We start from the raw sequence: 21,006 nt of genomic DNA, 5'->3' as shown, positions 1-21,006 counted from the left end.
AAAGAAAAGTATGGTAGTACACCAAAGAACCGTTATCTTTCTCTAAGTTATCTTTCTCTAAGTTCAATAACTTGACAACCCCCCCCCAAAAAAAAAATCCCTTGGCTCTTCTCCTTCGCTTCCTTCACTACTCCTCTCGATCTCATCCCCTCCGATTACCAGGCGCGGATCCAGGAGGGGGCCGAGCCGGCTCCGGCCCCCCCCCCTATTTTTTGACAACCTGCAGAAAAAGCAGGCGCGGATCCAGGAGGGGGCCGAGCCGGCCCCGGCCCCCCTATTTTTTGACAACCTGCAGGAAAAGTGAACTCTTTATCTTGATAGAAACTACAAAAACAGAAAGAAAAGTAAAAAGGAGGTATTATACCAATGATATGTAATTTACAGCCTCTTAACAGCCGGCCCGACCCCGAAAGGAAACAAGAAAAAGGTGAGGGTAAGAATTGGAAAATAGACTTTATATAAAAATTTTCCCTCGCGCTTCGCGCTCGCATTGCCTGTGTAATGAATCCCATTCAAGAGGATTAAATGACACTTCATATCCAGTTCTAAAATCAATTTGCAAACAATATTTTAGCAGGCACATCAAGCTTTCATTATTTTGTTTGATTTATACAAACTGTTATATCAAAATTTTCAGCTCGCTCTGCGCGCTCGCATTGTTTGATTTGTGAGATATCTATCTTCTTTGCAAATTCTTTCCAAAATTTGTCAAAATGCTCCTTTATCATGTCAGTATATAAAAAATATAAGCTCATGCTTCGCGCTCGCATTTAATTGTTTGAGACACACAGCTTGTTCTTTATTTAAATAAAATAGCGCTTGTACTGTCCAGTTTTCAGGTCGGAATATCAATTTTTTTAGCTCGCGCTTCGTACTCTCATTATATTATTGGTGATACTTGTATCCTCTTTATTAATCACTAAAAACAGTCCTTATTGAGTCCATTTTCACGTTACTATAATGAATTTACTGCTCGCGCTTCGCGCTCGCATTGTTTAGTCGGATACTTATTTTTGTTCATGATTATAAAAACTGCTTAGAATCTTCAGTTCTAAGGACATAAAATATCAAAGAATGTAGCTCGCGCTTCGCGCTCATATTATATATTAATACCACACGAGATACCTTATCGTGTTAAAACTAACATATACTTAAAACGTCAGTCTTTAGTTAGGACTACCCCGTGAAAAACCAATCAAAAAAAGATTATAGCGGCCAAGCGAGAAATATGTTGATGAAAATATTTTTCGCCCCCCCCCCCTATTGGCGAAAGCTGGATCCGCCCCTGAAAAGTGTTATCTTTATCTTGATAGAAACTACGAAAAACAGAAAGAAAAGTAAGAAAGAGGTATTATACCCATAATGTGTAACTTACAGTCTCGTAACGGCCAGCCCGACCCCGAAAGGAAACAAGAAAAAGGTTAGGGAAACAATTGTAAAATAGACTTTATATGAAAAATTTCGCTCGCGCTTCGCGCTCGCATTGCCTGTGTATTGAATCCCGTTCAAGATGATTAAATGACACTTCCTATTATATCCACTTCTGAAATCAATTTGCACACAATATTCGCACATCAAGCTTTCATTATTTTGTTTGATTTACACAAATTGTTATATCAAAATTCTCAGCTCGCGCTGCGCGCTCGCATTGTTTGATTTGTGAGATACCTATCTTCTTTGGAAATTCTTTCCAAAATTTGTCAAAATGCTCTTTTATCATGTCAGTATATCAAAAAATTAAGCTCAGATGCTTCGCGCTCGCATTTAATTGCTTGAGACACACAGCTTCCTCTTAAATAAAAACGCACTTAGACAGTCCAGTTTTCAGGTCGGAATATCAAAAATTTTGAGCTCGAGCTTCGCACTCTCATTATTTATTGCTGATATCCTCTTCATTAATCACTAAAAACAGTCCTAATTGAGTCCCTTTTCACGTTACTATAATCAAATTTCGGCTCGCGCTTCGCGCTCGCATTGTTTAGTTGGATACTTATCTGTTTTTCATGATTATAAAAACTGCTCAGAATCTTCAGTTCTAAGGACATAAAATATCAAAGAATTTTAGCTCGCGCTTCGCGCTCGCATTATATATTAAGACCACATGAGATACCTTATCTTGTTTATAACAATAAAAACTAACATATATTTAAAACTTCAGTCTTTAGTTAGGACTACCCCCTGAAAAACCAACAAAAAAAAACAGATTATAGCGGCTAATCGAGAAAAATTTTGATGAAAATATTTTCGGCCCCCCCCCCCCTATTGGCGAAAGCTGGATCCGCCCCTGATTACCCCTCCTCCTCTTTGTAATGTTGATAGTCAGCCGCGGATCGAGGGCGGGGTCTGAAGGTGCGGGCCCCGTAGAATTTCACGGAAAAAAGGGGGGAAAGGATCCGAGAAAAAGAGGGCCAAAGAAAGAGAAATGTAGTGGGGCAAGAAAAAAAAGAAATAATTATTGTGATATATTGCAAAATATAATATATTATATTTTGTTATATTATATTATATCATATATATCATATCATATTACATTATATTATATATTATAATATATATATTGTATCATAACAATTACATAAGATATATTCATAACTTTATGGAACATAATTTGAGGGCCTCAGTTGTGTTCGTCACTCCTGGTGCTCACATTGCCTGTGTAATGAGATGAATAATCCTGTTCAAGGGGATTCGGTGGTGCTAAAACATCCCGTTTGCAGGTCAACACCAAATATATTTCCTCGCAATTCAAGCATTTAATAATTTGATGTATATAGTGATATATGCTTCTTTTTCAAAGTGATTGCCCCCAAGAAGGTCTGAATATGAAAGATTTCCAGTCCATGCTTACGTTCGCATTAGACCCCAGTAACAGGGGCCGCGGAGGCCCCCACTTTTCTCCCCGGCTTTTTTCCAAACCCGTGTACAAAATCGCGAAAAATTACCATATGATTGTGATTTTTTGCCCCCCCCCCCCGCCTTTGAAAATCGCTTCGCGGCCCCTGTGTTACACCGGATTTCCTACCTGAGACTAGTTTTTAAAAAATGACAGCTCCTTCGAAGTGATGTTCAAGCCCTTGTGGATGATACATCACTCGGTAGTCCAGACCCAGATTCAAAGGATGGGTTGGATCAGGGACGTGAGGGTAGGTTGGATTCGGAACCTGTGCATATAGCTTGATTCAGAGGGGTGGCAAGATCTTGGAAGTGTCGATCGAGTTCAGCCCTGGATGATATCGGGCCCAGATTAGCGAGACTAAGGTTGAGGTGGCGCACATCGATCAGAGTTAGGACCTCATTCTTTCACTACAGAACAGCCGGTCATCATCATAACATCCTCCTTTTCCTTCTCCTGTATCCTCCTCTTCCTCGTCATTATCATCATCACCGCCATCCTCATCCTCATCATCATCCTCCTCATCATCACCATTATCATCATCATCATCATTAATTTATTCAAACCTAACTAACCCAATCCTTCCTGATGAAAAAATGCGCCAAGGTGATATCGAGTATTTATATGGCTCTCTTTTCCCTATCATTTTTCTTTTATAAGTCTTTATTTGGTAAATTTTATTTTCGTTCTTTCTGTGACCATTTCATTATGGTAGAATCAAAACGAAATTACATGGCTTCAGTCACCTTAGTGACGTGGTCCATGGGAACAGGAGTCTCCTCTAGCAACTTGATTCATAAGTTATCATGAAAAATGAGGAGAGTAAAAGGGGGGGGGGTGAGCTACAAAATAGGGTTAGCTGTCGTGGAACTATAGAATAATCATAAATAAAATAGAAATGATAATGAATAACTTTTGGGACTGCCTGCCCGTGTTTTCCAAACGAGCGGCCAGGTCGGAAGGGGTCACCCCCGCTAATTTTCAATAAGTGTGTACAAAAACGTAAACCGTCTTAATGAGATTTTTTGGATGGGCATCCCCCGCCCCCTTTCCAAAAAAATGCAACCCCTGTAAACACCAGCGCCTCCATTCTACCTGGTCATTTAATGGTTTAGGTATGGGTGTGGAAATTAAAAAGGATTGGATAATTGTAAATTGCGCCATCTACACGTTTAAGCAGACGTCAAATGTGAACTAAATTATATTGAGCAATTTGTGTAACATCCAATCCTCACCATATCCCCTAGACCATACCTTACTTTTCATGATCCAATTCTTGATTAAAATTCGATATTTCAGTTTAATCTGCCATAACAACTTATCTCAGTAATGGTTTCATTCTTTTCGAGATAAAGGCATTTCTAACACTCGTCTAGCAATTTAGTTGATTGCGTCTAAAAATTGCAATAAAAAAAAAAAAAAAAAATTTTTGCCGTTTTTTTGCCCAAGATTATACACTTTTGCCGATTACCCGACCTCTTTAGCTATGACATTTCAGTCCTAAATCTTAAGTTTAATATAAGATTATAGAATCCACTGGTGTACTGATGGGGAGAGGGGCTTTGGGATATGCCCTCTTAAAGTTCAAAGACCAAGAATAGAAAAGGAACTTGAAAAGGAATTTGAAAAGAAATATTTAACTTCATATTCGGCCTAACCTTACTCTAATTCCATGCCCTAATATGTACATTTTAACTTTAACTGGCAAGAAACACTACAGAGACGAGTTGGAAAACCGGGGTTAGAGAAAAGGTGAGATAAACAAAGGAGATCTGCAATATTGTCATTTAACCGCGGGAAGCCAAATGTATAAATTCAGAGCGAGAGTGAAGAAGTTTGAAAAAAAAGAAAGAATAAACAGAAAAGCCCTCAAAGCTATACCATTGTTCTTTTTCTCTCTAAGCTTTTCCTTTTCTCCTCTCTTTTCCCCTTCTTTTTTTTTCCTTTTGGTGACTTGTTTTTTTGGGGGGGGGGGCGATCGCCCCCTGACTACGCGCCTGCCTGATGGCCGGTTTTTCCTCACTGACAAGATAATCCTGGGGTTGGCACCGGGAACGTTCTGGCCAGACAAGAGTTTTGATGGACTAGTTGACATTTAATGTTCAACTCTTCAGTCCTGTTGTCTGATCATAAGGTATCGGCACGGTTTGTTTTCACCTCATTTTTCTTATAGTCATTCATAGCTCCAAGTCACCGAGAGTTGTGCCCAATATAAGAGCCATGAATTTATTTATGATAATGTAATGTTCCTATCATAAAAACAATAAATATCTAGTCACTATGATCAGAAACCTTCTTTCTCCCCCATTTAGGCGTTATGTTCCTTTTCTCCACACCTTACTCCAATTCCCGTTCCCAACATTATAGGATCAATGTTATTTTTCTTTTCTGAATAAAAAAGGGGGGGGGGGTCGGTCGCGCCTGTTATCAACTCAGTCATCTATATCACCCCATTATCACTCTGATTACCATTACCACGTCATAATCATCATCATCGGCGTACAAATGAGAGGGGGGGGGGGGGGTGTCCCCCAAAAAAAAATCCACGACCACGAATGAAAGAGGATGAAATATGGTATTATTTTCTGAATATTATGTGTAAATACATCAATTCCTGGATTTTTTCATATTTTTTTTTAATTTCTCGCTCGCTCACAACTTTCAAAAAAAATTGTCCGACATGCCATATCTGGCTCCCTGCAAGTTTTTGCTCGATATGCCACTGATCATCATCACCAAAAAAAAAAAGAATCACTATCGTGATATCTTCATCATCATGAAGTTCAACATTTTCACCATCGTTGACAATAATTTCTACTACCAATATCATCATTCATCATTACCATCACCGCCATCATGATGAGCATCATGAATCACCACCACCACAACCACCATCATAATCATGAATACTATCATCACCATCATCATTACCAACATCATCCACACCACATTAGTATCATGCACGATCTTCAACATTTCCACCATCATATCATCATCACACTACCACCAACATAACCATGTATTACCACCACAACTTCATCGTCATCACCATCATCGTCATCATCATCATCATCCCTGGCACCACCACCACTTGTGGCATCATCAGTCAATCATATTACAGGTAGTACTTTAACAATGCTATAAATGTCACGAGAGATTAATATTTTTTTTACTTTATTTTTGTTTCAAAATAGCAACATTGCTACAATACATAAATAGGTCGGACCACCTATAAAAGAAATTCAGAGGCCCACTCAATTTTTCTTGACCAATATCTTACATTTTTTTGAATAAATAGTTACACATCAACAAGAATAAATAAGTTTATACACAACTCCATGTACATCATTAATTCATTACCCAAAATACCCAGTGGCAACTTCCGACATGAAAAGAAAATACAGAAAAGGGCCGACGAAAATATTGAGAGAAACATTAGTGTATGGAAGATATGAAGTATTTAGTTTGTAATCTATCATCTGTGAGAAATAAAACCAAACTAAACAAGCTACCTATCAAAAAATACTTAACATTTCTTTCATTGGAAACAAACAAGACAACACAATAAATAAACAATAATGTTGCAAATTGTAAAAGATATTGAATTGAATGCGATCATTTTTTCTGTTTAGAGAATTACACATACATGATTTCTTTGATTTCATTTATCACAAAAAGTGAAGTCGGAGCAGAAGGAAAAAAAATAGGGAAAGAGAAGTAGAGAAACAGGAAGAGATAGAGAGAAGGGGGATGGAATTAAATTATTTCTTTGAGGAATGAGAATTTGTGAGCAAACAAAAATAAATGGCACTTTAAATGACATTTCAACAAAAAAAATAATGAAAAATATTATTTCCACACATTATTTCCGTGCAAGAAAATATATTTTGCGTAGGAAAAGGTGCCATGGTATAAACAGCGCCTTATCTGTCAGTCTTATCGAGATTGCACAAGATTTGGTGTTGTAGGTTATGACGCTACACCTACATTAAATTGACAGACTTAATTTCAGTGGCAAAGTGAGCTATATAAATAATAACAATAATATAAATGCCATCTTCTTTTCAATGTCCTTCTCAAAGGAAAACATCAAAAATTATTCCAGTCCATTATGACTCCAATTCAGCAATTGGCTCACTCCCATCCTTTCCTTGTTTAAGTGTGGAAGAATATGTGTTTGGTGGAATCTTAAATCACCAAGTGATTTCCTCTTAGATAAATAATGCTCAAATTGCAAAAATATTCAAGTCTATCTGTCATTGTACTGATCATATATACATTACATAGAAGGAAGAGTAGTACATACATTTGCAACATACTTCGCCTTTGTACTTTAACTTGCTCCCTCTTCACAATTAGGTCTCAAGTCCCTTTAATTTCCTTGTTTTTTTTTAATAAACGTCTTAGATTTCCTCTTTCTTGAGCTTAGGACAATTATGTAAATTATGAGTTCTTTCAATTACAGAATTTTAAGTCTCATTTCCACTTTTTTTTTCATTCACAAAAAAATTATCTTCATAAATCATTAGTCAAAATAGATACCATTATTTTCTCTTAATTTATTTGAAGACAAAATTTAGAAAATATGAAAAACAGACACATCATGTTATTTACTTAAAGTAGAAAATATTCTTTTTTCATTTTCTTCATTTGAAGAATAAATCAAGAAAACTCAAAATTACGAGACCATTGTCACTTGATTATATCACATGATTGTATATTATTCGATTTTGTTTAAACTGTAAAATCGCACCAATCATTTTCAAAACCTGAACTGGAATAATGAATAAACCCAAATTCATATTTCTCACTGATAATTTGCTTGTTTAAACAGGGATCAGTGAAGACCTCTCAATGAGAACACAAACTTACTTCTTCATAAAATGAATGTCAATTTTATTTTTTCAACACACTAATCTGAGGCACCTTCCCAGCAGAAACGTTCCACACCCTTTCTGCATCATATGAATATATATGATTCCCGATCATAACGAGTCATGATCCTAAATCTCCCTGGTTTGCAATCAAATCTCAAACTTATACCCCAGCGATTTGTTTGTCCTCCATCCTCCGTATCATAGCACCTGTACTCTCCAAACCGATCTCCATCTCATCGCCCCCACCCTGGTGATGGTCCATCATCATCGAATCCTTCCCGTCCCCCAACATCTCCTTCTCCGCACCGTCCAGGTGGGGTCCACCGGCGGCGCCCAAGGCATCGCGCCTGCAGTAGCTGTAGCGGTGATTCATGTGCTGGCTGTAGGAGCCGGAGTGGGAGAACTTCTTGAGACACCGGTCGCACTGGTAGGGTTTCTCGCCGGAGTGGAGCCGCGAGTGCTCCATCAGGTGGTGCTTGTGCTTGAAAGCCTTGCCGCATTCCTTGCACTGGTGAGGACGCTTGCCTGGAGAGGTAACATACAAGATAACAATGAATATTTGGAGTCCTTTTACAAAGCTTTAGCAATATAAAATAAAAAGAGAGAGTAATAAAGCCATCCCAGAATAATGGTGTTTAAATTGATGAATAAATGAAGAAAAGATTTTGTTCTTCCTTAAACCAGACACTCTGTGTTTTAAATAAAACAGTGACTGGCATGCATTTCTTAACTTTCTTCACCTCTTTCTACCTTGCTAATGGTGCAATTCCCATTTTCTTAAAGTATGATGAATGATTGTAAATCTGATCTTAAGAATATGACATTCGCAACACTTTGAGTGAACTTGAAAAAGTGCCCCATCTGTTACTCCCTGACAAAGGAACAGTGCATGGTTAGGTTAAGGTCATAGACTGCGTTATCGGAATCATAACCCTGACTATTCTCACTGCTCGGGAAAGAGAAGATCTTGAGTTAGGCTTTGCATCCAAGGTATAGCCAAAGTGACTTGCACTTTGATTTCCTACAGATCAAAGCAACCTACAATTGTGACATACACAACATCTGTTCTTCCCCTCACTGCTAATAAAACTGATTCTCAGGATACTAAGAGATATTATCTCAAATAGAGCATTAGCATATTGTTTTGTTCGTCACTATCATTAGTCTGTACTTAAAAGGGGATTTTCTTCATGATAGATAACAATGAACTTTGCATTAGTCATGCAGAGGGAAGGTCTGTTGCCAAAACACTCATTAGCATTTTGCACAAGTATTGTCTCAAACCATTTTTCTATCATCATTTTCTTCAATCGAACCCTTGGTGCCCATTGTAAGGCTTTTTGCGGGTTTTACCCGTGTATTCAATCATTTTATGATTTATTTAGTGTTTGTTCATTGATTACCAAAATTCATGCGGAAAAATTAGAATTTGGCTGTTCATTGATGATTTCATTAAAAAAGTTTATTATATTGTATTTGAGATGATTTTGTGCAGTCTTTTTGAAAAACAAATGACTGCAGGTATTTTTTTCACAAAAATATTACAATCAAAGTGAAAGGAAGAGAAGATTTTGTTATAAGTATACAGTCTCAGATTTTCAAACCTCAAGCCAGAATATGCCTTCAAGAAAATCAATGCTTGAATTACATCTGAAATGTGGGTTATGGTGATGAAGAAGATGATACTTTCAAGTCTAGAAAATGGCTTACTTCTTGTTAAGTACCTGAGTGCTCGTAGACGTGTCGCAGTAATGAGCTGTGTTTCTGGAAGGTCTTGGGGCACTGTGAACAGGCGTACTGGCCCGAGGAGGTCCTGGATGGCTTGTCCGATCTCCTGCGTCGTCCGGGACCAATACCGATGTCGCTCATTGAATCTTCTGACGCAATGTCAGATGAATTGTCAGCTGCGGCTGTAAAAATGATGACAAAGAATATAGCCCATTGATATTGATTGAGAGAAATGTATTATACAAAAGGTCAAATAGCATTTTCTTTTATGGCATAAAATAAAACAAATCATTCTCATTACGCATTTCAATTTCCCATCACTTTCAGGTGCAAACAATATCACATTTTTAATTACTGAATTCTGTGAAAAAAAGTAATACGACCATTGCTATTTCATTTAAAATAAACATTGAAATTTACAATTTTGTTTATTTTAAACTTAATAAAAATTATATATAATTTTTAGGAAACTATACTTCTAGCTAAAATGCATAATCAACTAGAACTCAATTAATTTACCATGGTTTTGATGAAGTCCACCTCCATTGAGCATAGCAGGTAAGAAAGGATTGGTTGGTCCATAGGCAGCACCTAGGTGGGCCATGGTACTGGGCATGAAACCAGTCTTGGCAAGAGCACTGTAGACATCTGGCACCTGAAGATGAGAACTGTACACCGGAGGTGGGGCCACAGGGTAATCTACTCCATCAGCAAATCTCATCCTCTTGGCGGCATAGCCGCCCATGGTGGGGAGGTAAGCATACAGAGGCTCAGGGTATGACCGCTTCAGGAGCATGCTGGCATCTGATACCGACGAGGTGTTGTTGGTGGCTGTGGATGAGGGGGTGCTGGTCTTGCCAGGGGTCGGGCTTGTCCTGCTCTTGTGAGCTTTGATGCTGTTTTCGTAAAGGCTGGAAGTGAGCGGCTCAGATGGTGCATATGCTGGAGGAAGAAGGTAACCGTTGGCAGCGGCGGCTGCAGCAGCAGAATAGAGTGCCGAGTAGTTGTAGCCATAGACAAGCTTTGGTGGGATGGAAGACCTGCTCAAAGAAGGTGGAGGTGTCGCTTTCCGCTTTGGCAGAGAAAGATCAAGAGGAGAAGTGTCTGTTGTTTCCTTGGTTGATGTAACAGATCGGGCGGGGGATCGAGTATCTCTATCCATGGGCTCTAATCGCTCACGCACACTGGGTTCAGTTTCACTGCATGTCGGGCTGACATCCATGCTCTTGTATTTATGAAAGGTGTTTCTGGTGGAGTCTTTAGGTAAGGAATTAATACTGCTGCTTGGGGAAGGAGGGAGGCTGTCTGAATCACCCAATCTCTCACCACTGCTGCTGCTGACTGAAGCCGTTTCCAAATCGCAGTTCTCTATCGGGGATTTCAAACAAGCCTCCTTGCTATCGATAGCTTGAGCTCCCGTGTGTTCTTTGATGTGCTGTGTGGGTGGAACAACTGTCACAACTGGGGATTGCCTCATTAAGCTCAAGCTCTTAAGCGATGGATCCGAGCCCTCCTCCTCGAGCTTACGTGTGCGCTGGAACCACTTGTTGACAAGCTGCATAGGCAAATTTAGTGCTACTGAAATTTTTTCAATACCGTCCTCAGAAGGCTTAGCTTGCATTGCATAGAATGCACGCAGAGCCTGTTCTTGGGCCTTTGAAATGGTCTCAAGCAACTTTGAAATATCAGTTGTCTTGGTAGCCTCGGGTTCAAAGCTCTCAGCTTTATGAGGGGAAATCTGACTTCCTGAATCGGGGCTAGCTTTTGGAGACAGGTGCTGTTCCCTCTCCCTTTCACTCTCCCTTGGTGATGACAACATCTGCTGAGGACTTTCATTATCTTCTTCATCATTTTCCTTTTCTTTGTCATGGTTAGAACTCTCATCATTCTTGTGTTGGGCTAAGAATTCTTGCTGCATCTCGTAATAGCGATCTAAAGTGAAATTACCAATGTTTTGTTGAGGCTGTGGATTGCCACTGAAGAGCTTCATCTTTAGCACATCCTCGTTGAGGTCACAGAGATAGCGCTCGTGCTGATGAAGATCGATAGGACTGTGGAACTCTCGTCCACAATATTTACATCCTGTTCTGTCTGGATTTAGGTTAATCTGAGAAGGAAAGCGTGTTTCCAAACAGCGATTAATTGCTTGAGCTTCATGTACTTTCTTTAGAGTATAGTCCACAATGTTATAACTCTTCTTCTCTTGATGAACACCATTTCCATTCAAGAAAGTTTTTGGTTTTTCTGGTTCTTCAGGTGTCTTTTGAGAAGGTGTTGCCTTTGGCAAGGGAGTAACAGCTGCCATTTTTTCAAGCTTGAAAGGTCTGATTTCAAAGGGACTTGCGACAACTGGGGCTGTGTCGCTTGTTGTCTTTGTTTTCTTTAATTTTGAGATGTCAGTTTTTTGCCCGTCTTTCTGTTGTTTGCACACAGTAGATGCCACAATTTGAAGCACCTTCTTTACAGCATCATTTGCAGGACTTGTTAAAGGAGTAGTGCTTCCATTGTCCTCTGTATCGCTGCTTGGGAGACCCTGAACAGAACCATCAGCATTGGGAATCTTGATGTGGAGAGGAGTCATGAAAGCTGGGGCACTCCCCTTTGGCTCACTTAATGGTCTTGATTCACTAGTGTCTATATCACTATGAGGCGATTGCAAAACAGGTGAAGGAAGGCTATTGATTACTTTGACTGGAGGAACTCCTGCTATCCTGCTGAGGGCTGGAGGTTGCTCCTTGACCGGTGAACACTTTTTGCTGCTTATGTGAGAGCTGTAGGATCCAGAATGTGAGAAGCGTTTGAGGCAAGTTGGACATTCATACGGTTTCTCCCCACTATGAATACGCAAGTGCTCCTTGAGATGATGTTTGTACTTGAAAGCCTTGCCACACTCTCCACACTTAAACTTGCGATTCCCAGATGTGTGGGTCAGCATGTGTCGTTGGAGTCTGTAAATGTTCACGAAGGCTTTATTGCAGATATCACAAATTTGGTTGCGCCCTGGCATATGCGTGGCCATATGACGCTCCAACTGGGACTTGTAGGCAAAGCAGTAGTTGCATTCTGGGCAAGAAAAATTGTTGAAAGTCTTCTCGTGTCTGTACTTGATGTGCTCTTTCAGGGAGGTGAGGCGTTTATATGAGCGATCACAGTACGGGCAGTCTTCAGGTTTTCCAAGCTCGCCCTCAATTTCAGTTTCATTGTCATTTCCTCCTGTAAGTGAAGAGAAAAGAAGAACACAAAAGATAATGAGTGACATTTCCTGATTATTCGCATTGTCACACCTCTTATAAACAATCCCCTAAATTCACCATAAAAACTAAGTTACACATCTGGAGTAGCGATATTTTTTTTTCTTTCACTTCCACCTTTGGTAAAAAGATACCCATCAAATGCCTTTATTACTAATATAAAATGATAATGGCACTTTCACTTTTTATGCCCACTTGACTTAATACATGTAAAAAAACATTTGATTCACCTCATTGAAAATAATTCAAGTACCTAGGAATAAATGGGTATTCACCTTTCAATTCCTTTCACTTACTAAGACTTATCTAAACATCTCAACTTTGTAGTACCCATTGGTTTCAATTGTAACAAATAACGATAAAAGATAGTAAGATGGGATCGGAGTGGGATTTTGTTTCAAATCAAATCACTCTTTGCTTTTCACAAACCTTCAAAAATAATCTTTTGAGAAAGGCAACTGATCACTTTCACATGATATTATAAGTGGCAAAAAGTGTCTCTGGAATTCTAAAAGTGTGGAAAATAAAGAGTTTTCTCCCTTCTGAGTTTAAAGTTGCACTTAAACCAGCCAACAATTAAATCAATATAGGGGAACTTTTTTATAATTTCTTTGACATCCCCAACAAACCCCACAAATGTGAGAAATGATATCAACTTTCCATCGTATTTAATTGTCTAATTACCAATCATGTCACAAATACTCATTTCCAGGTACTAACAGGGGAACATTCTCATTTTTCATCTGTCATGCACATCTGTCACTAACCCCTAATCCCTAAAATGCAGTAATTCTACATACAAAATGACAGGAACTCGCCACTTAGCTCTATTTGTACATATTATGACAAAAGTGAATTTTTGCTGGCCTCCCCCTCCATTTGTCACATGACACTTCAGATCCCTTCCCTTGATCCTTTTGGTGACTATGTTTGAGGCCATTATATGTATTCTGTTTCTTTGTTTTCTTGATTTGTAGCGGTATAATTGAGATAAAACTGATAGAGAGCCATGGGTAACCTCGATGGGCTAGTGCTTTAGTCTATTCAGAGTACTTTGATCAGGACGCATTCACACTCGCACTTTCATACATTCTGAAAGACTGCACGCATGTCTTGATTCCCAGTATTTAGTATTGAAAGTCTGCAAAACTGTAGACAGAATATGAATTGAACATCTTTCAAATCAGTTTAAAGCAATGCTCCTGAGTTGCCTCCGTTAAAAAAAAGGGCTCGTGGCAGCTTTTTCTCCTTTAATTGAGCTTTATATAGTTTAAACAACTTCAAAAATTCAGCACAGAATTTGCAACTATAGCAAGCCAATAAAGTGCCACAAAAGGCGAAGAGGACCACAAGCTTCCAACTCCCTGAAAATTTTGACCCAATTTATCTGTCTCAATCGTTAAGCGAGTATTGCAAGTGTGAACGCCCCTGTAAAAAAGGAACAGGGGATTAATGCGAACTTGATCTCGTTGTGGGGGTTAAGGTATTACAAAGACTGATCCCATCCACCTACTGATATTGATCTCACAGTCTATCTGTAAGGATGCTGGAGATGATTATTATCAAACACAATCTATCCCCCAAAATCCATGCAGAACGTGAGGAATCATTGACAAAGAGCATGAGAAGGGAAAGGAAGGGGAGATTGGATAACAAAAGGAGACAAACACTGATTAGAGTCATCAAAAAGTAATTTTTCAAGAGTTTGCTCTTTTATGTGTCTGAACTGAAACAACAAAATTGAATTTATAGAAAGGTCAGTGTCAAAATTTATGTATATGCAGAAGGGGAGGGGGGACTACAATGTAGCAAGCGGGTATGTTAATTGAAGGCGGGGAAGGGTATGAAAATTTATGTATTTTATCTCTACCCATTCTGGAGAACATACACACCTGGGGTATCAGGGTCGTCTGTGTCGCCATTGACTCCATCCATGTCTTCTACAGGTTCAGGATAGATGATGGCAGTGTCGCTGCGGTTCATGTAATCCTCCAAGTTGATGACACCATCTACTCCTGTCTCCCCATTCCTGAACTGATGAGGAGGGGGGTGAGGAGAGGTATGAGGATGGTGGTGATGCATTCCATTCTTCTGATGAAACTCCTTGTCCGGTTCCATGTCGTCCACCCCATCATCCTTGTCCCCATCGCTCGTTCCCTTGTCCATGTCGACCTCATCTTCATCATCCATGAAGCTTCCTTTGTCATCTCCATCACTGTCCTCGATGGTAGAGCTGTTGCTATGGTAACCATTCTCTGGGCTGGGAGATATGGGGTCATTACCATCTGTGAGGATTGCCTGAGTCATGCCTTTTGGGTTTCCATCGATGTCAACTGTGGAAATATAAGAACAAAAAAAAAATTAGATTCAAATAAACCATTCACCTATAGGAATTTTGAATATCCCCCTCCCCCTCCAATCAAATCTTTTTGAGTATATAAGTTGCTAAATGAGATTAAACCTTACTTTCACCAAGCAATGACCAAAAATGACCAAAGCCAGAAAACAAAATTGATAATCTATAGGAAATTAGCAGCTATAGTCCCCCATATTATTTTTTCTGTACAAGTATAAATCACAATCATTCAGTTCAAAATCATACCAGTAATATGTGTACATCAACATAACACTTCACAAAGGGCACAAAGTCAAATAATTATTCATAATACAAAAAAGATATGACAATATTGACACGATATGCGTGATCGCCATGTAATGACCAACAAAATGAAACACTTTTTTTGGCAAAAAGAAATGAATGTTGTAACAAACTTCGGTTAAAATTGCAAATTGATGCGGTCCAGCTTATTAAAATGAAAACAGATGACAATCCTATGTTTCTTTCAGCGACAAGAACAAATCGCGCAAGTTTTTTTTATTGGTTGTGTATGTGCTTCCGAGGATAGGCGGGGAGAAAATGGAATTGCGAGAGTCGAGAAACAAAAATCGGCCATACCTGAGGCATGCAAAAGCCGCCTGTACTGGAGGTAGTGATACTTCATCACCATGTCACTTTCGGGGGTGCCGACAAGCTTCTCCAAAATCATGCACACCACAAAATAATATGAGGGATATCTCCACTCATTTGAAGCAAAATATAGCAATCAGTTGCGAACAAAAAACTGGTGTCAGTCCTATTTCACAGGTAAGTCAATACAGATCAATGTCGAAGTGATTATTTTTATCACAAATATCAGGTCACCGATGGTTGCTGAAAGTGCAAAGCAATCCGTAAGATATGAACATGATGAAGAATAAAATAGTTTAAATCAACTAATACGTGTACATCGATATCTTAAAGTCCTTTCAACTTGAAGTATTTATCCAATTTCTTGAATTTTCCAATGTGTCGAAAGCTATCTCTCCTTTTTGGTGGTATATTCCAAAGGAGAGATACAAAATATATTCGATGTATTATGTTCCGCTTGAATCTCTGGATGATTGGAATAAAATATCCACTGCTTGATGTCTAAAAACATCTAGATGAGAAGAAAACCCCAGCTTTCTCTAAACGGGTGGCTCTTGTTGGACAGAAGACAAGATAAATAGAGAGGAGAGAGCGGTGGAGTTGTTGTCGCGCCGGTGACTTGAGGACAGATTGAGAAAGATTGGCGGAGCGCTCACCGACGAGGGCAGAGACATGAAGTCTGGGGTTTTGTCCTCGAGAACAAGAGAAGGACAAAAGCCATTCAGTGGTACTATTAAAAGGCGGAGGTGATCACTTCTCCCGGTCATCAACACAAGATGCTCGACTCTTTTCTGTTCCACCCCTCTTGAGAATCAGGAAGCTTTTTTTGAATGAGGTCACTCAAGCAAGATGAACACTATCTCCCTCAAACACCTAGAACAGCAATTCAGTATTTTATTCGCGGAGAAAAGAGGATCAACTCCAAAAGGTGTGTGTTAACATCACAATCAGTTCTTGAATAAAAAAGCTTCGTTAGGATTTTTTTAGCAGCGATGAAACACAAGGGCTTAGGGTCAACCAAGTGGAAAAGTCTAGTAGCGGAAAGTCAATTGATGTACTACTATTGAAGTATAATAGATGCAAACAAAAGGTACTAACTTCAGATTAACAAAATAGAACACACTGCATTACCTCGCATGGGTATGAAAGTTTGATAAAGCCATTTCGATGCCTCGCTTGTTACGCGTATTACATGCTATCAAATGATTGTTCTCAATTCCAATAGTAATTTTCCCTCTTCTCCCTTTTCAGTATGACAATGTCTTTTTAAAAATATTGTTGGCCAACCCCTAAAGTGTTAGAAAAAGGGAATCTTGTTTGTCATGCCTTAGCGGCGGAAACAATGAGAAGAAAATTCGTTGGCTCCAGTCTGGTGCGGTCCACAAAGCACCTGCACATATAGGCTGAGGAATGAAGAAAAGACCCACCTTGCAGAGCGGCGCCACTCTGTCTGAGTGGCCGAGCTGAGCCCCATTCAAGCCGTCTGCGAGATCGCTATACCCTACGCCTCATGAATTATTAACCTGATAAAGCTCCAACACCTGACTCGCCTCCACAAAGGCAGTGTTATTAGCCGTCACATGTGAGCTCGGTGAATACATAGTAGGCAGGTGATTGGCTCGGCTGTTTTCCTCACGAAATTATTTTTCACTCCTTATCATTTTTTTTTAAATAAATGTATATTCAACAATTTTAATTAACCGTCGAGTGAGTCTCCCTCCTCTCCAGGACAGTCCCAACAGAATTACAGAAAATAGAGACCACTTCTAGCTACCATCCCTTTCAATGATTAAATCAATCAGAGTAAAACTTCCAATCATGTTTAAAAACCAAACTGAAATAATAGAATTGACAGATTCCACCTGAAATATCGTAATGCTGTTTAAAAGTTGTGTACAAAATGACAGAAGAAACACTTCATGTAAATCAACAGGGGCACAAGACGTCAACATCGGACCTTTTCAAGAAGGTATGATGTTTTGACTATTTTAATTCATAGTTTTTTTTCTCGAATATATTGCATGCACGGCACAATGTTTCTGAACATATCAAGCCTACAAATGACTTTTGTTACACACATTTTTCAATTGAGTACAGGAAAAAAAAGGGAAGAGAAGATAAAAGGTCTGGCGAAATTGTAGTTTTCCTGTCACTACTGTTGGTGCTGTGTACATTGTAAACAGGATAACCAAACATGATTGCCTATCGGTGGAGATCCCCCAGACTGTGCGGCGCCACGTCACCATGGCAACTGGCTCCTCCTCCAGCTAGATAAACGACGGAAGCCCGCGACGCATTCCCAGAGGATGTGTGAGTTTCAGCACATGGATCCTCGTAAGGGCCCGAATATTTTCCTTTAGTTACTCGTACCGTTTGCTCGGCATATAGACAAAATGACATCCATCACTGTGTTGATTTTATGAATTGAAATTACGACCTTTAAGCATTCTAATTACTTCTTCATATGGAAATTCAAATAACAATATTAATACATTAAAACATCTATTTGAATACAAAATAATATTGTTTAGAAATCTTGAGAGAACATTGCATAAAGTATGCAAAGTTTGATAGAAGCACATACCTCTCTTTGTTACCCTCTTGTCTTATAATTATTTCAATCAATATGGCACAACTATTTCGTCTTAACATCCTAGACAAAGACTGCAACTTTTAGAATTAATTTTCCGCACCCAGATCCTGTTCTTTTCTTGCATTACTATCACAAAATCAGGTGGGTCGCTATTCATGCTATTCCTCTCCCCTGGCTTTGTCTTGCCAATATGACCCTCCACCAAACATTCTTTCGTGTTGTTCGAAAGAGGTATCTTATTGTGTGGAGTCTTTTGTTCCCGATATTGGGGATTAGTGCAAGATCAGTGAGTAATGATTTCAAGGAGGCAATTAAGACCCTAATTGACCACCAATTGACAGGTGTCTGATCATATAGAGAAGCGGAAGGATTATCGTTGACTTAATAGGACAAAGGGAAGAATACTGCCCCCCTTATTTTTGTCACGCAAAGCCAAGGGCATAATTAAGTTCTCTTTTATTGTTAAGGGTTCGCTATTGCCGAGATTATTGTACCATTGATAACGCAGGTGATCGCAAACAAAAAAAGGGCCTACACTATTTTCATTATATGAACATAATATGGAGTATTTTAGTAACTGAAAATAAGTGGCATTTGAGAAATTCCAGGATAGGTGAAGCTCATACATATCTCTATTGCAAAGATGATAGCGCAGAAAGTGTCACAGAGACCTAGTTTATTTCTTTAGAGTCTATGGGGTCACTGCATGCATAATCAAAGAGAGTGATTTGTGAACCACGGACGAACATTTTTGCATAATAATAACTTTGGAGTCCTAAAGATAATAATCGAAGAAATGCATAAAATCTATGCTTCATAATAATAAAGGGTATGAACATGGAAGTGATGTTACCTCGTAATAGTATTATAGTGTTCTGAAAAAATACTGAGCTAGATTGTCAGTTTCCAATTCATATGAGAATTAAAGTAATATACTATCGCGAACGGACGAACTAGAAGTTAGCTGCGTAAAGGTCTTCTTTGCAATACATATGACTCTAGGCGCGGATCTAGCGATTTTTTTGTGGGGGATATGGCGGGCTCAAAATACTATCCGAATCGAGATGTATATTCCTATCCTTTATTTTCTAATCACTTAATTCCAAAATAACACCTTTTGAAAATGGATGAATATATAAATATTGACTAACGCTATTAATAGAAATCTATACTGGAAAATGACAAAATGCACATTAAAGAGGGCCCGTTTTATAAGACCTTATTTGCAATGATAGTTCTAGCGACTGAAATCATTTCATTGTTTTGATTGGCCTGTCGTAAATTTGTTATAGAAATTGCGTATGAAACGGAAGCCAGATGTGTATCTGAAATGTACACGGGAAAATACAGCGACTGGAATACCATGAGCCAAATACAGCAAAAGTTGGACGCATCGAGAAACATAATGTTACCTTTGAGTGTCCCGAGCGGGGCTCACTTTGTGCTGGTACACCTGGATTATTTGAGAAATATTCACAATAGCCAGCTGGCGCCGAGGTGTCGCCAGTCGAGAATCAATATGCGACACGGCGCCGCCCGCAGTCAGCGTAAATCGAGCTCTCGGAGTAAAACCTGTCCTCGTTACCTGGGATATTTGCCCCACATTTTGATCACCCTCTACTGTATGGCAGAAGTCATATCAACCGTGCGAGATGTTCAAAAGATCGCGAGTTCATGACTGTTGGACATTCATTCAGCCGAATTTTTAATTGAATCTTATCGTAAATACAAACTCATGACAAAGACCCTTTAAATGAAAAGAAATTATGAATTTATGATTTTATTAATTTCAACTTCAAATGCACCTGGTCTAACTGGAGTTGCTTTAATAAGTGACATTCGACGTTGGAAAAAAGCAACAACCCAAATCAGTGAGTCCCATTCTCGAGAAATATCGATGGAAACTTGTTTTTTTAAACACAACTTAAAGAGGACTTGAACTTCATCTGTTCATCATACCTGTCATCGCGGTGCGGTGTTCGGTCACTTATCGAACTCGGCGCACTTTCACCAAGAGACCGGACAACTTTTGAGCCGTGTCACACGAATCGACGCGACACTGGCTCCACGATTCCATCTGGTGAAATGAACGAGCGCGAGACAGGCGGGCAGGGGAACGAAGAAAATAAATACATACACACAAGTGCGCTTTGTGGCGGGTAGTCATCCCGTCAAGTGCCTTTTGATAGGTATTTCATGTTGTTGCTTCCAAATAGCCCGCTCGCAAGTTTTTTTTTTTGAATGATTTTCCTCACAATTTTTCGAATAAAATCATGTATTCAAATGAAAATAGGTCAATGTTTAAAAGAAGAAACAAGTTGAGGATCCGAGTTAGCTTCTGTTTGATTCAGACTTAGGAGAAATAAAATTACAGCACTGGGGGAGGTAAAATGACAGTAATCACTAATCACTCATTAGGGAGCTTGTGGAATACATATGGTGTTTTTTTTACGAATTCTCAATTTGAGCTGTAAAATCATTATTCTGAAGAGTTTAGGAATTATTGATTACAGATAATAATGGTTTCGGAAGATGAGGAATAGATCTGCAATGACCCGAATTATGTTTGTAAGTCTATTTACACAAGATGATTATCACAGTGATAAATAGAGCTATTTATGTCTATGACAGTTTATTTCAATCGTTATTTTAGTTGTATAATTGATATTTGTATAGCGCTTGAGGGGGCATGATTA

At 39.0% G+C, this 21,006-nt stretch overlaps 1 protein-coding gene across 3 annotated transcripts in view; it reads right to left on the bottom strand.

The window, feature by feature from the left end:
- Positions 1-6,050: 6,050 nt before the first annotated feature.
- The window catches only part of LOC121411537 (zinc finger E-box-binding homeobox 2-like), a 31,177-nt gene continuing 16,221 nt past the window's right edge, over positions 6,051-21,006 (bottom strand). Inside the window, exons 1-5 of one of the 3 annotated variants that reach the window (XM_041604316.1) lie at positions 15,706-17,259; positions 14,642-15,082; positions 10,018-12,711; positions 9,495-9,680; positions 6,051-8,295 (exon numbers count right to left, since the gene is read on the bottom strand). In XM_041604316.1, the coding sequence (XP_041460250.1) occupies positions 7,931-8,295; positions 9,495-9,680; positions 10,018-12,711; positions 14,642-15,082; positions 15,706-15,796 (3,777 nt within the window). In that variant the 5' untranslated portion in view covers positions 15,797-17,259 and the 3' untranslated portion in view covers positions 6,051-7,930. Of the gene's footprint in view, positions 8,296-9,480; positions 9,681-10,017; positions 12,712-14,641; positions 15,083-15,705; positions 17,260-21,006 lie in introns of those variants that run through there. The other 2 variants (XM_041604319.1, XM_041604317.1) reach the window with 2 other exon arrangements.

Source organism: Lytechinus variegatus, chromosome 3, assembly GCF_018143015.1.
Source record: "Lytechinus variegatus isolate NC3 chromosome 3, Lvar_3.0, whole genome shotgun sequence".
In the NCBI taxonomy this organism is placed as follows: Eukaryota; Metazoa; Echinodermata; class Echinoidea; order Temnopleuroida; family Toxopneustidae; genus Lytechinus; species Lytechinus variegatus.
This window is presented reverse-complemented; position numbering and strand designations above follow the sequence as displayed.